This window comes from Trachypithecus francoisi, unplaced genomic scaffold, assembly GCF_009764315.1.
Source record: "Trachypithecus francoisi isolate TF-2019V2 unplaced genomic scaffold, Tfra_2.0 Lachesis_group17, whole genome shotgun sequence".
Taxonomy (NCBI): Eukaryota; Metazoa; Chordata; class Mammalia; order Primates; family Cercopithecidae; genus Trachypithecus; species Trachypithecus francoisi.
The window spans coordinates 1,765,436-1,781,458 of record NW_022681462.1 but is presented as its reverse complement, the minus strand read 5'-3'; the positions used below and the strand labels follow the sequence as shown (position 1 = coordinate 1,781,458).

Here is a 16,023-nt window from a genome sequence, read left to right as displayed (position 1 = left end):
CACAAGGTGTTCCGCGCCAAAGCGGGCACAAGCCAAGGCAAGAGGACTCCATCAAGCGCCTCCTGGGTACCATAACTTGGAACACCCAAGGATGAGTTCAGCGGGCCACCATCCTCAAGGAAGCACCACCAGGAACCGAGTCAGGCCCTGGGTATTCTCGACGTCAAAGCGGCCGAGAGGCGGGGGTGCCACCAGGAGGAGTCACTGGAACGGACCTTCCGCGCTCGTCTCGCAGTCTGGATGCGCACTCAGACCCCCGCAAGGCTCTAGCACTGTAGCGCAGAGCACGGAGGTTCGTCCCGGCGCCAGAGAAGAGGCCAAACCTCCCAGTGTCCCGCAACTCCGCCCCTACCCCGCCCACGCTACGCGGCGGGTGCGCGGCGAGGCCGCCCCATCTCCACGTGATCGCCGTCACCGCCTCCGCGAAGCGGAAGCGGCCATCATAAGTCCTGGCAGCTGGACCCGGGCCTGCCTCTCTCCTTCTCCTGCACTGGGCAGCGGTAACGGGCTGGGGTTGTTCTGTCCTGGTTTTGTCTGGCCGTGAAGCCGCCGGCCTCCGAGAGCGGGACGGGGACGTGGGGCCCAGGGACTCCGGGGCGGACAGGCTGACCGGCGGACCGCCCAGGTGTCGGCACGACGTGGGCGTTGCCCAGAGCCGCGCCCCGCCCCTCGCAGGCCAGCGCTCAGGGCCCGCGGCCCGTGCCCGTTTCCAGTATGGCCGCCCGCCGTTACTGACCCGCGGCCTCTCAGCTCCGACTCCTTGTAGGCGATGCCCGGGCCAAGACCGTGACTGACACTCTCGCTCACACGCACGCACGGACCCAGGCCCACGTCCGGAGCCCGAGCCCTGGGCTCGGAACCGTTGTCGTCCCCGGCGCCGCGGCCAGAGCCCGGACCACGGCTTCCGCGCCGCCGCCGCCTCGCCGAGAAGGGCCGCGCCGGACCTCGAGCGCGGCGGCCCCCGGCCGGCAGGGATGGGGAAGCGGGCGGGAGGAGGAGCAGCCGGAGCCACCACCGCCTCCACGTCCGCCGGCGCCGGGCTGGAACCCGCAGCCGGCCGTAGCGGGGGCCCGCGGAGCGCGGCAGCCGGCCTCGTAGGAGCGCTGCACCTGGTGATGAGCCTCGTAGTGGCCGCGGCGCGGGCCGAGAAGGAAGGTAGGTGTCCCCGGCGGCGTCCGTGCGGCGGGGCTGTCACCCCGCTCTCGCGGAGGCCGGGCGGGCTGGGCCGGGAGGAAGGGCCGCGGCCGGGGCTCCGGCGCGAAGTCGGGCCGTCGGGTACCGTCCCGAGCCGGAACCTCGCAGCGCCCGCCGCTTGGAGTGGCCCTAGCTCTCCGTGATTCCTTCCCCTGCCTTCCCCCGGTCTCCTGTCACTGCCATTTCAAAACTTCCTGAGTTCTCGTACGTTCTTGCCACTTGGCCCGCTAGGTGGGAGGGGCGTATGTTTTGGCTTTATTTTGGCTAATAGGTACATTTTAGGACATTTCTGTTTTCTTGGTTGCGGTTGGTTGCGTGCAGACAGAGCTTACTTTAAAAGGTGGTAAAAATAGCGACACACAGCTTACAAAATTTCAGTTTGAGTTTGTTCAGACATTTCTTCGAGGGGAATCTTGATCCTGGAGCTTCCTCGTTTAATGTCTCTGCGGTATTGATGACTCGTTATTATTAGACGTAAATACAATTCCATTTAACTCTTTAGTAAGCTTTTGAAAGCCTGTTTGCATTTCTTATTTTAAAATACGTAATTCGGTGCCTTTGTCTTTGATGTGAAAGGCTTTAAAAATAAATGTGAAGTTGCCAGCTTGCAAGCCTTTACAGTTAATTTACGGTTAAGGGCTGGCCCCTATTTTAAAAAACTCTCATTAGTATTGTGCTGCTGCAAAACGGGGACTTGGACAGGGTCAAAAATTATTTTGTAATCTTGAAGACCAAATCAGTGTAATTTCATCTACACTACCTCTTTTTGAGCCAAGGGACATGTGAATGGTCACAGAGCCTTCATGAAGAATTCACTAAGTGAATAGTTTAAAAAAAGAAAAAAAAACTAAGCAAAACTTGTTAGTTTAGCATTGCACATGAAACTGCTTGTACAAGAAAACCATTTCTTGCTACGGTAACTTTAGAGTTAACGTTCTACTTTCTGACTGAAGTCACTTTTTATTGTTGTTGAAGGTAAAAGCAAATACAAATTAAGTTAGTAAAGTGTAAATGTGCTTCAGGATACTGTTTATTTTATTTTTGTCCACATTACATTCCCTTATTTAACTCTCTAAGCAACCTTAGTCTGGGTTAACATGGGTGGAAATTATTCAAAGAATTGCCGTCTATAGAAAGGATGAACTGATGGAAGCAAAATTATTTCCAGAATAAAATATTGCCGCTTTAGAACTAGTCAGGCCTGGGGTTGTCATAATACATCATTGGCCACAGATCTTCAGTTAGTCGAGTGTTCTTCTGTGGGATCGTGGCACCTAGCATTTTGGCATGTAGTGGGTGTTCAGTGAATCAAAAATAGTGCAGTAATTTAATGGACATTTTTTGGGTGGGACTTCAGGTAGGCCTTGGTGGGCATTGTGTCCTTGCTTTTCTGTTCCTTTGCTTACCTTGCACGGTGCCAAACACTGGCGCTTAGCGTTTGAGTGGATGACTGTCTTCATGCGCCCTTAGCACAGGGAAATGAAATAGTGGTTGAATCTAGTAAAGCATTAAGTTTGTATTTTCCTTCTACTGCTGCTTATTTTTCCAACAGCCATTTTATATGCTAATAAAAACTTTACTCTGGGTAAAGTTAAGTAAACAAATCTTTTGTTGGAGAACTGTCAGCCTAAAATATATTCGCTAATTTCTCGTTTGCATAGTTTATACATGTTCGTGCACCTCTCTGATATCCATAGATGTGTGTAAGGATTGGATGAGGAGAATACTTGCCTGGGTGTTAAGTTCGTGTTAAAGGAGTGGTTGAATCTGCCAGTGGTCCTGGGTGAATCAGATACCTTTGTGGCCCATGGTTATCTGTATGAACAATGTGTGTGTGCAGAGTTATCCAAGATATTAATGGAGATGATACTAATATAGAACATAGGCCTCTACCTATCATAAACAGATCTGGTTCTAATCAAATATTCTGTGAAGGTATCTCCAGAAATGGCTTCTACTTTAAGACTGATCATATTCCAGTATTGTTTCTAAGTAAGGGAAAAGCAATTTATTTTCTCACGTGATTCTGACACTGTGAGTTTGGCATCTGATGAGGCACAAATACAATATTTGTCCTACAAGGTACTGCTGAGTTTTTCAGCAAGTCTGGGCAGGTTTCTGAAGATGGCTGAGTTCCGTTTGTCCGTTCACACCCGGAGGAATTTTTTGTCTGTTGAAGTAGCATAAACTAGGTTAAAATTTCCAAGATAAGATCTACCTGCAGTTTTAATGATGATTCTGCAGGTATTTTGTATGTTTGTATTTTTCCTTCATTCCTGTATACTTTCACTGCAGAATCTTTAAAAGACAGTAACAGTCATTGTCTCCTGAAGAAAAGCTGCAGAAGTAAATTACCTAATGTAGTTTTTCATGTTTGGACTTGATGTTGGTTTTTTTGAGTCAGAAGCATGGACCATTGCTTGTCTTAGCATCCTGTATGTCTTAACTGAGCTATGGGAGTGTGCTGTCACTAGTCCAGAGGAAAGGTACCTTTGAGAAGGTTTTGGCTGTGATGTAAAGTTTGTAAGGACTTTGAAAGAGTTTCCAGAGGTAGAAGTTATTATAATCACTACAAATAACGAGTTCTAGATTGGTGGCAAGATTTTTTCTTGAGGCTAATATCTAGATAGAATAGCAAAAATGTGTGTGAGTTGTGAAAATATCTTTTTAAAATATATAGTGAAAATACATGTGTGTATATATATTAAATGTATAATTTTAGTATTTTGAATTATAAAGCAGCCCATTGTGACTGGCAAATAAGACCTTTTTTAAAAAAGCATCATATATCATGTAATGTAATTTCATTGTGAAGTGGGTTTTTGGAGGGCATTTAATTTATTAAATCAATTATTAAATGAGAAGCTATAGTTTATGTATCTAGTAAATATAAATTCAGATAAATTTTCAAGAATGAGTGTTTCAATCTATGACAATTTAAATTTCATTGTCGCTTGTTTTATTAATTGGCAATTAAATGGCAGGGTAACGTTTGACAGCCTTTATTAGGACTTTTAAAATTTTTTGCCAGTGTACTGTAGTTTCAGGCACACATTTTTGTTTTAAGCTGTATTTGTGACGTAGGTGCAAAACACAGTACGAAGTATTTACAAAGCGTATGAAAAAAGTGCGTAGGACTAAAGACCACAAGAAAACAGATAAGAATCTAATAGTTTTCTAAGGGTAGCCAAATTGACTAGGAGTGTTATTTACTTTTTCTTAACCAAATTATTTTTAACCTACTTATTACTCGATAATGTTAAAATGTTTGAAAGTGATTTTCTTAAGAGTGAGGTGTGTTAACCCTTTGTATGGGGTAGAGTGCGTTCCTTTTCATTTAGGGCCTAGTAAAGAGAGTATTATTGAATAAGTACTTCACTAATGAACTTTTGTAGCTTGCTTTTACTAAAGGCTGTGGCCTGACGGAGCATTGGTTTTGTAATTGGAAAAGTGTGTCCTCTTTTGCTCTTACACCATTTTCCTTCTCTTTCTCATTCTTACAGTGAATCCTCATAGACATCTGCCAAAAAGATTGCTTTGGGAGTAGATGTAAAACTCATCTAATTGTTACCATCCGGAGTAGCAATAAGCCACATTACTCTTGGAAGAAATTAAAATCTTTGCTAGGTGCTTGATACATTAGGTGTTCTTTCTCTTGCCTGTATGTGACTCAAGCGCTCTGATTGGCCTTGCCAGACCAAGAGGCCCTTTTCCTACAGCTGAATTTTTCCCCACTGTCTCTTGTAAGCAGCATCTGGCCTTGTTTTGGTGACTCTGTACTTCTAGGTTCTGGTTGTGCCCTCCTGTGGGTTGTGCTCTCCAATTGCCTGTTGGTTGTCTTCCTTCGTGTGTGTGTCTAGCCGTTGGTGCACACTGCATGTGTCCAGGGCAGAATTATCTTGCGCCACCTCGTTTTCAGTTTTTTATTAATGCTGTGATTATTCTGCCTGCCCCATTGGGATTCAGTTTTGACCCTTTACCAAGTGGCATCAGTGCCTGTTACATCCTCTTTTGATCAGCTGTCCACTGCCTTCAGCCTGGGGCACTACAGCAGCCTCCTACCACCTTCCCGTTTCTGTTCAGTCCTGCATGCGCCCTCTGAATTTGTGGTGTCTTTGTTAATCATTCATCATTCATTTTGACACTTAATTGTGTACTGCGTTGTTTAGCTACTTAAATGATTTCAAGGGTGTCATTTCTCCACCTAGGCTGGAATTTCTGTAGGACAGAACCTTTGTCGACATCTGTAGTACATACATAGCAAGCATTCAGTTTTGAATGCAAGTTTGCCTAAAGTTTCATTGTAATACAATTTCATTGTGAAGTGGGTTTTTGGAAGGGATTTAATTTATTATAAATGAGAAGCTATAGTTTATGTATTTAAATTTATAGTAAATATAAATTAAATTTGAATAAATTTTCAAGAATGATTGTTTCAACCTATTGACAATTTAAATTTCTTTGTCGCATGTTTTATTAATTGGTAATTAAATGGCAGGGTAATGTTTGACAGCCTTTCTTAGGCCTTTTAAAATTTTTTGCCAGTGTACTATAGTTTCATGCACAAAGTTTTGTTTTAAGCTGTATTTGTGACGTAGGTGCAAAACACAGTACAAAAATATTTACAGAGTATATGAAAAAGTGCATAGGACTTTTTGTACCTGAGAACTTAGGTTGAGAGTCAGAAGTACAGGTAAAACTCAGTTCTGGTGCAGATGTCACGAGGAAGTCTGCTATAATAGGACATTGAGTAACACCAGTTTTTTCTTCCCCACATGTTGCTTTTCCTTGTAACTAAAAGGAGTTGTATACACTTATCTAAACCATCACTCTTACAACTTAACGGATTTTAAGATTTTCAGATTTTCATAAAACCCTAATCTATAGATCATGAAACTGAGGCTTAGAGAGGTTAAGCCCAGAGTGATAGGTCTGGTACATAGCGGAGCCAGGATTCCATCCTAAGACATCTGTCCCTTGAGCCAAACTATATAACCCCAAATGAGCACTTCAGGAAGTCGATTTTGTTATATTGTACCACCTGCAAAAAGAACAGACTTGACAGTTCATGCAAAACCCATGTGTTAGTATTCAAGTAAAATGTACTTTCTTAAAAAAAAAAACAAACCCAACCACAAGCTTTCATATCACTTTCTGTTGACTTAACAGTTTAAGTAATCACAGGCCATTCTGGATCATGAAGGTTCTTAAAAGGAAACCAGTGAGTGGATAGTACAGGGAAATGAGTATCTGGTGTTGGAAGCTACTGTCTCTTTGTTCTTGATGACTTAGATACCTGGTTGCATTGCTAAATATTAAGCAGTATTGCCTTCTGTAGATACTGCTTAGCTCCAGATTGGTGTGATGAGTTAGTCTAGACTTGTGGAATATTCTCAGAAGCTGGCCCTGGATTAAAAGGAACTGGAGGTAATGCAAACGCTGGTAGTAGCATTTGCTTTGGCAGGGAGAAATCTCTCGCAGACTTCCATTAGCGGTCCAAGGGCTCCAGAAGAAGTTCATTTCCGGTGCTTTGTTCTTATTAGGGCATTTTAGACTTAGGTGGTCATTAGTTCTCATCTGTAGATCCAAATCTGTTTTTTGTTTTGTTTTTGTTTTTTCATTCCCATGTAATTACTTTTAAAACCACAGATGGAAGGTTTCTAGAAAGCCTTTGCCATTTGCCTGATTGATTTTGTTGCATACAACTCTGCCATTTTAGGGTAGAGGTTTGAGGTTTAAGAGGATCTTTTAAATGGTCAGTCATGATAGAGTATGAAACCTATGTTCTAATTCATTTTCTAGAAACTTTGTGGTTAACAAAAACACATAACTACTTAACCATTTTTATACATACAGTTCAATAATGTTAAGTATATTCACATTGTTGTGTAGCAGATCTTCAGAACTTCATGTAAAACTGGAACTCTATACCCATTAAACGACTTCCTAGCTCTCTCTCTACCCTTAACCGCCACCCCCAGGCTCCTGGTAACCACCATTCTACTTTCTATGTTTATGAATTTGACTACTTTAGATACTCCATGTAAGTAGAATAATGCAGGATTTGTGACCTGCTTGTTTTACTTAGCATAATATCTGTAAGGTTAATCCATGTTGTAGGATGTGACAGTTCCTTCCTTTTTAAGGTTGAATTATATTCTGTTGTATGGATATACCACATTTTGTTTATCCATTCATCTGTCTGTGGACTAGGCTTGCTCCCACCTCTTGGCTTTTGTGACTAGTGCTGTGAAGTTAGGTATGCAAATATCTCTTCAAGACCCTGGTTTCAACTGTTTTGCATATCTACCCAGAAGAGAGATTTCTGGATCATGTGATAGTTTATATTTAATTCCTTAAGCAACCACCACATTTCCATAGTGATTGCATAATCTTACAATCCCATGAACGATGCACAAGGATTCCAATTTCTCCATGCCTTTGCCAACAGTCGTTAGTTTTTGTTTTGTTTTGTTTTGATAGTGGTGTGAGGTGCTATCTCATTGTGGTATTGATTTGCATTTTTGTAATGATTAATGATATTGAGCATCTTTCCATATCCTTCTTGGGCATTTGTATATCTCCTTTGGAGAAATGTCTATTCAAGTCCTTTGACCACGTTATATTCAGGTTTTGTTGTTGTTGTTGTTGTTGTTGTTGTTGTTATAGGAGTTCCTTATATATTCTGGATATTAACCCCTTATCGGATGATTTGCAACTATGTTCTCCTATTTGGCCGGTTGCCTTTTCACTCTGTTGATCATATTCTTTGAACAAAAGTTTTTGTTTGATATAGTTACTTTTGCTTTTGGTGTCATATTCAAGATATCATTGCCAAATCCAGTGTCATGAACTTTTTCCCTATGCTTTCTCCTAGGCATTTTATAGTTTTGGGTCTTAATGTTTTGGTCTTTAACCCATTTTGGGTTAACTTTTATTTATGGTGTAAGATAAAGGGTGCAACTCTATTCTTTTGCATGTGGATATCCAGTTTCTCCAGTTCCATTTGTTGAAGAGGCTGTCCTTTCTTCACTGAGTAGTATTTGTGTCCTTGTATGAAAATTAATTGGCTATATATGTAAGGGTTTATTTCTGGACACTATATTCTATTTAATTGCTCTGTCTTTATGCCAGTACCACACTATTTTGAATACTATAGCTTTGTAATATGTTTTGAAATGAGGAAATGTGAGACTCTGTCTTCTTCCTTTTCAAGATTATTTTGGTTATTTGAGGTCCCTTGAGGTTCTGTGTGAATTTTAGGATATACTTTTCTACTTCCCTTGGGATTTTGGGATTTTGATAGGGATTATGTTGAACCTATAGATCACATCGGGTAGTATTGGTACCTTAGCAGTATTCTAACCCGTAAACATGGGATGTCTTTCCATTTATTTGTGTCTAATTTTTTCAGCAGTGTTTTGTAATTTTCAGTGTACAAATCTTTCACTTCCTTGGTTAGGTTTATTCCTAAGTATTTTATTCTTTTTGATGTCATTGTAAAGAAAACATGCATTTTTGAACTAATGATTTGGAATTTTTCTTTTTGACTTAGTCTTTTGGCTTTAAATATTTAAGGATTTAATATTTTCCTGAGTTTCTATTTGCATTTGAATTTTTTATTTTCTGTTATTTTTAAACTTATCAGGCAACTCTGTCACTCTTTTTTTTTTAATGGTTTCTGCTTTTCTCATGCCTTAAAATCTCTAGAGATTATATATTCACCAATATTTTATGTCCATGCTTCCATCTTTAAATGCAAATCTCTATTTCTTCAGTCCGTTGACATCAGGTAGGGAATCTGTCCTCAAATCATTAGTCAATGGCCTTAACACCACTTACTGAATTATATACAGTATTTCCTTTCATTCAAGTTCTGTTATGTACTAGGATCTATTTCTTTCTTTCTTTCCCCCAGGGTATTTTTTTTCTCATATATATGTCTATGTATTTGTACATTTCTGTTTTAACTTTATTTTAGGTAATATAGCTTATTTATATATTTCATTAGCTGGCTTGGCAGGTCATCCCCCTCCCTAAGTGATTATTCTTCAACAAGCAGTTTCTTATCAATCTTGTTTTTATTCCCTATGAATCCTCAAATCATTTTGTAAAGAAAATTTTAAATTGCTATTTGCTTTTTGGTTACAGTTACATTAAAATGTTAGATAAATTTGGAATTTGACATCTTTACAGGGTTTTCCATTTTGTCTTTCTCCTATGTATATATATTAGGTAAAACTGTATGAAGTTATGAAATTATAATTTTTGTCAGTCCAACATAATTGAGTAACAACTTATTGAATCTAATATTAGTAAGTTTTTATGCATTTTTGTGTTGGCTAGAGCTTCAGAACAGTGTTAAATAAAGAGTGATGAAAAAGCAGGCATCCTTGTGTTTCTGTGTTTTGTTTTGTTTTGTTTTTAAGAGAAAAATACCTTAAGTGTTTCATTGTGTAATATGATTGGGGTAGTTGGTTGAAGTTAGGTGTTCTTAAATTTCTTGTATTTTTAAAGAGTTTTAGTTTTAAGAGTTACTAGGAATAGGTACTATATTTTATCTCTTGCAGTTATTTTATGGCCTTTTTACCTTAAGCTGTAGAAGCAGTCCTCTTAACTCAGCTGCACTGAACTCTCTTGGTGAATTTATACCCATGTCTCTCTTCCCTCTAGTAAAGTCGTCCAGGGATACCCATTGGACTTGGGCTGCCTGCAGCTGCGAGGCTACACTCACATACTTCCACATTTGCTCCTTTTAGTTAATGTGCGTATTTTTATATTGTGGTTTTGATTTTTACCAGAACTCTTCTTAAAAAGCTATTATATCTATATAATCCCTCATGAGTATTGATATATCAATATATAGTAATTATTATAGTAATATTATATATAAAATATATGTTAATAATCCCTCATGAATACATTAATGCCCTCCCTAGGGGGATGGGGGAACTAAGTTCTCACATTTAATTTCCAAGAGAGTTCACCTGAGACTTGGTATTAAAATGAGCCTGTCACCATCTCCCTTGCCGCCATGTGATCTGCACACTCCTTTGCCTTCTAGGAGTGGAAGCAGCCTGAGGTCCTCAGCAGAAGCAGATGCTGGTACCACACTTCCTGTACAGCCTGCAGAACCATGAGTCACGTAAACCTCTTTTCTTTATAAATTACCCAGCCTCCAATATTCCTTTAAAGCAACACAAATGGACTGAGACATCAGTTTGCTCTCAATGTGATATTTTTAAAAAATACCAACAAAACTTTTTATGGAGTTAGAAAAGTTGCTGTTAAATTTTCTGTGAAAAAATGAAAATGTAGAAATACTGGGGAAATTCTGGAAAACAAAAGTTATGAGGAATGACTAGCACAAGCAGTTATTAAAACCTGCTCTTAAACTATTATGTAATTGGTATAATTAGAATAAAGTACTGGTATATAAATAGACAAATTAATGGAATAGAATAGAAATTCTAGTAATAGACCTAAGTATATGTGGTTTATGTTAAGCTACTTTTCTTCTGGGAGTCTGGAATTTTGGTATGTGTTAGGCAGAGGGGTACCATGTGGCTAGCCCCAAGTAAAAACCTTGGAACTCTGTATTAATTTCCTATTGTACCGGTAGCAAATTATCACAGGTTGAGTGGGTTAAAACACAAGTCTATCCTCTTATTCCAAAGGGCGGAAAGTCAGGATGTGTGGCCGATTGCCACAGTTACTGCTTGAGATCATCATTACAGCAGTTACTTCTGTTACTGCTTGAGACTGTCATTACAGCAGTTACTACTGGAGACCATCATTCCAAGACTGAACGAAGGGACGAACATAGAAATGAAAAAAGACGAAAGAAACTGTTGTAAGGAAAGGGAAATGGGGAGAAGAAGAGAGCTCCCTGCTTCTAGTGAGCAAAGGCAGACCCCCTTGAGCTTCTACAGCCCTTTTGTATTTATTGGGTAACAAGAGCGAGGAGGAGGAGGTAACCATTGGCCAGCGGCTTAATTGATCACAGATTCGTATTGTTACTAACAGGCTTCAGTTATGTCTAATCATAAGAAACATTTGTGCAGCCTCCAACATCTCCTTTTTGTTAAATTAGTTGAGCAAGACAATTAATTACAGGTTGTGCAGCCCTTAGTGGCGCCTAGACAGGGACTTGAAGGGACTATCAGGGACAAAAAGGGACCTGAAGAGAACTGAAGAGACCCGAAGAGACCTGAAAACTAGTTCAGGCCATGACGGGAACAGGGCGTCGGGCATGCCTCATTGTACCCTCCTCCCTTTGGAATTCGGGCACCATTGTAGCTGACTGTCACTGCTACTAGAGACTGTCATTACAGCAGTTACTGTTATTGTCTGAGACCGTTATTATGAGACTGAACGAAGGGATGAACGTAGAAATGATTTAAAAAAAAAAAAAGGAATTTTTAAGGAAAGGCTAGCATAGGGAAGAAGAGAGAAGGAAAGAATAAAACGGCTCCCTGCTTCTAGTGAGCAAAGGCAGCTCCTGAGCTTCTACAGCCCTTTCGTATTTATTGGGTAACAAGAGCAAGGAGGTGGAGGTAACAATTGGTTGGCTGCTTAATTGATCACAGGTTCATATTATTACTAACAGACGTCAGATGTACCTAATCAGAAACATTTGTGTGGCCTCCAACAAGGGTGTTGAGGCTGTGCTCTTTCTGTAGGCTTCAGGGGAGAATCTTTTTCCTTGTCTTCTTTAGCTTCTAGAGGCTTCCTGAATTTCTTGGTTCATGGCCTCTGACATCACTTCACCGTTTTCCTAATCCGACCATCTTGCTCCCATCCTCATATCACCTTCTGTTCCTCTGAGTGTCGTTATTAATATATTCGGCCCATCTGGCTAATCTGGGATAATCTCCCCATCTCAAAATCCTTAATTTAATCACATCTACAAAATTCCTTTTGCCATGTAAGGTAACATTCGTAGCTTCCTGGGATTAGGACATGAACATTTTGGGGAGTCATTATTCAGCCTACCACAGACATTGAGTTTCTGATGAGCTTTCTTGATAGATACGACACCAAAAGCACAAACAACAAAAGGGGAGAAAATAAAGTAGACATCAACATTTGAAAGTTTTGTGCTTTAAAAGGCCCTATAAAGAAAGCGAAAAGACAACCCACAGAATGGGAGAAAAATTTTCGTAAATCATGTATCTGATAAAGAGGTATGTATCTAGGATGTATAAAGAACTCTTAAAACCTCAGTAAAAACAGACAGCTCAAAAAATGGGCAGGGGATCTGAATAGGCATTTCTCGAAATAAAGATATACAATAAGCATATTAAAAGATGCTCTACATCATTAGCTATCAGAGAAATACAAATGAAAACCAAAATGAGATACCATTTCACACCCACCAGTATGGCTGCAATCAAAAAGATGGATAATAAATGTTGGCAAGGGTGCGGAGACATTGGAACGTCTTGTTACTTTATGGGTAACATGAGATGGTGTAGCTGCTTTGGAACAGTTTGGCAGGTCCTGAAAATACATAGTTACTGTGTGACCCACAGTTCTGCTCCTTAGTATATACTCCAAAGAAATGAAAACACAAAAACTTGCACATAAAAACTTATGCCAGTACATTCATAGCAGCGTTATTTATAATAGCCAGAAAGTAGAAACAACGGAAATGTTTGAAGAATGGATCAAATGGAAGATTATTCAGCCATAGAAATGAGTGAAGTATTATTTTGAATGCACGTGACAACACAGGTGAACCTTGAAAACATTGTGGTAAGTGAACAGAGCCACTCCCAAAAGACCATATAGGACCCTAGAAGCCATTTATATGAAATGTCCAGAATAGGCAAGTCCACAGAGACAAAATAGATACGTGGTTGTCTAGAACTGTGGAGAGCAGTGTAGGGAGGGACTGGTGAACATTCTTGTGTGAGTCTTTGTATGCACATGTATTTTATTTTCTCTCAGGTAAGTACCTATGAGTGGAATGTCTGGATCATGTGGTAGTTGTATGTTTAAGAAACTGCTAACCTGTTTTCCAAAGCGGCTATACCATTTTATATTCCCGTCAGAAGTGTATGAGAGTTCCATTTCCTTCATATGCTTGCCAGTGCTTGGTATGGTCAGTCCTTTACATTTTAGCCATCTTCACCGGTGTGTAGTGGTACAGGCATTTCTCATTTTATTGCACTTTGCCTCCTCCACAGCCAATGTGCTGTTTACAAATGGAAGGTTTGTGGCAGTCCTGCCTCACACAAATCTATTAGCACCATTTTTCCAATAGCATATGCTCACTTCCTGTTTTTGTGTCGCAGTTTGGTAAGTCTCATAATATTTCAGGCTTTTTCACTATTGTATCTGTTACAGTAATCTGCAATCAGTGATTTTTGATGTGATTGTGTAATTGTTTTGGGATGCCCACAAACCACACCCGTATGACACTGCAGACTTAACCGATAAATGCCTGTGTTCTGTCTGCTCCGACTGGCTGTTCCCGCAATTCTCCCCCCTACTCAGGCCGCCCTGTTCTCTGAGACAACAATATTGAAATTAGGATAGTTGCTTAGTGAGGACGGCATGTTAAAGCTGAGACAGGCCAAAAGGTAGGCCTCTCGCAGCAGACAGTTAACCAAGTTGTGAATGCAGAGGAGAAGTTCTTTAAGGAAGTTAAAAGTGCTACTCTGGTGAACAGATGAATGATAAGAAAGCAAAACAGCTTTATTGCTGATAGGAGAAAGCTTTAGTCTTCAGGATAGAAGATCAAACCAGCCATAAGCATTCTATTAAGTCAAAGTTTAATCCAGAGCAAGGCCCTGTCTTCGCTTCGGTTCTGTAAAGACTGAGGGGGAGGAAGCTGCAGAAGAACAGTTGGAAGCCAGTAGAAGTTGGTTCATGAGGCTTAAGGAAAGGCTTCATCACGTAAAGTGCAAGGTGAAGTGGTTGAGTGCTGATGCACAAGTTGCACCGCGTTATCCAGAAGATCTGGCTGATATCATTGATAAACATGGCCACACTAAACAACAGATTTCCCATGTAGATGAAACAGCCTTCTTTTGCAAGATGCCATCTTGGTCTTTCTTGGCTAGAGAGGAGAAGTCAGTGCCTAGCTTCAAAGCTTCGAAGGACAGGCTGATTCTCTTGTTAGGAAATAGTGAAGCTGGTGACTTTTAAGTTGAAGCGAGTGTTCATGTGTCATGCTGAAAATTCTAGGGACCTTAAGAATTATGCTAAATCTACTCTGCCTGTGCTTTATAACTGGAACAGCAAAGCCTGAATGACAACACATCTGTTTATAACATGGTTTACTGAATATTTTAAGCCCACTGTTGAGACCTACTGCTCAGAAAAAATAAGACTTTCCAAATATTACTGCTTGTTGACAAGGCAGCTGGTCACCCAGGAGCACTAATGGAGATGTACAAGGAGCTGCACGTTGTTTTCATGCCTGCTAACACAGCGTCCATTCTGCAGCCAAGGATCAAGGAGTAATTTCAACTTTCATGTCTTATTTTAAAAATACGTTTCTTAAGGCTATAGCTGCCACAGAGAGTGAGTCCTCAGTTGGATCTGGGCAAAGTCCATTGAAAACCTCCTGGAAAGGATTCACCATTCTAGATGCCATTAAGAATATCTGTGACTTGGCCGGGCGCGGTGGCTCAAGCCTATAATCCCAGCACTTTGGGAGACCGAGACGGGCGGATCACGAGGTCAGGAGATCGAGACCATCCTGGCTAACACGGTGAAACCCCGTCTCTACTAAAAATACAAAAAAACTAGCCGGGTGAGGTGGCGGGCGCCTGTAGTCCCAGCTACTCGGGAGGCTGAGGCAGGAGCATGGCGTAAACCCGGGAGGCGGAGCTTGCAGTGAGCTGAGATCCGGCCACTGCACTCCAGTCCGGGCGACAGAGCGAGACTCCGCCTCAAAAAAAAAAAAAAAAAAAAATGTGACTCATAGGAGGAGGTCAGAATCTCAACAGGAGTTTGGAAGAAGTTGTTTCCAACACTCATGAATGACTTTGAGGAGTTCAAGATGTCAGTAGAGAAAGTGACTGCAGATACGGTGGAAGTAGAAAGAGAACTAGGATTAGAAGTGGAGCTTGGGCTGGGTGTGGTGGCTCATGCCTATAATCCTAGCACTTTAGGAGGCCTAAGCGGAAGGAATATGGAGTCCAGGAGTTCAAGAACCTCCTGAGCACTATGGCAAAACCCTGTCTTTACAAAAACTACAAAAAGCTAGGTGTGGTGGCTCTCACCTATTGTCCCAGCCACTCAGGAGGCTGTGGTGGGAGGATTGTTAGAGCCCAGGAAGTCGAGGCTGCAGGAAGCATTCCAGCCTGGGCAATAGAGTGGCATCCTGAAGATGTAACTGAATTGCTGCAGTGTTATGATAAAACTTGAACAAATGAGGAGTTACTTCTTTTAGATGAAAGGAAGTGGTTTCTTGAGATGAAATCTGCTCCTGGTGAAGATGCTGTGAACCTTGTTGAAATGGCAGCAAAGGATTCAGAGTATTATCAACTTAATTGATAAAGTAGTGGCAGGGTTGGAGAGGATTGACTTCAGTTTTGAAAGAAGTTCTTCTGGCCGGGCGCGGTGGCTCACACCTGTAATCCCAGCACTTTGGGAGGCCGAGGTGTGCGGATCAAAAGGTCAGGAGATCAAGACCATCCTGGCTAACACGGTGGAACCCTGTCTCTACTAAAAATACAGAAAAATTAGCCGGGTGTGGTGGCGGGTGCCTGTAATCCCAGCTACTCGGGAGGCTGAGGGAGGAGAATCGCTTGAACGTAGGAGGCGGAGGTTGCAGTGAGCCGAGATCGCACCATTACACTCCAGCCTGGGTGA

General features: G+C 41.3%; 1 protein-coding gene across 2 annotated transcripts in view; it reads left to right on the top strand.

Moving 5' to 3' along the window:
• The first annotated feature begins 677 nt into the window (after positions 1-677).
• Positions 678-16,023, top strand: part of TMEM131 (transmembrane protein 131) — a 250,769-nt gene continuing 235,423 nt past the window's right edge. For both annotated transcript variants that reach the window (XM_033238933.1, XM_033238932.1), the window contains exon 1: positions 678-1,155. In XM_033238933.1, the coding sequence (XP_033094824.1) occupies positions 975-1,155 (181 nt within the window). In that variant the 5' untranslated portion in view covers positions 678-974. The remainder of the gene's footprint in view (positions 1,156-16,023) is intronic.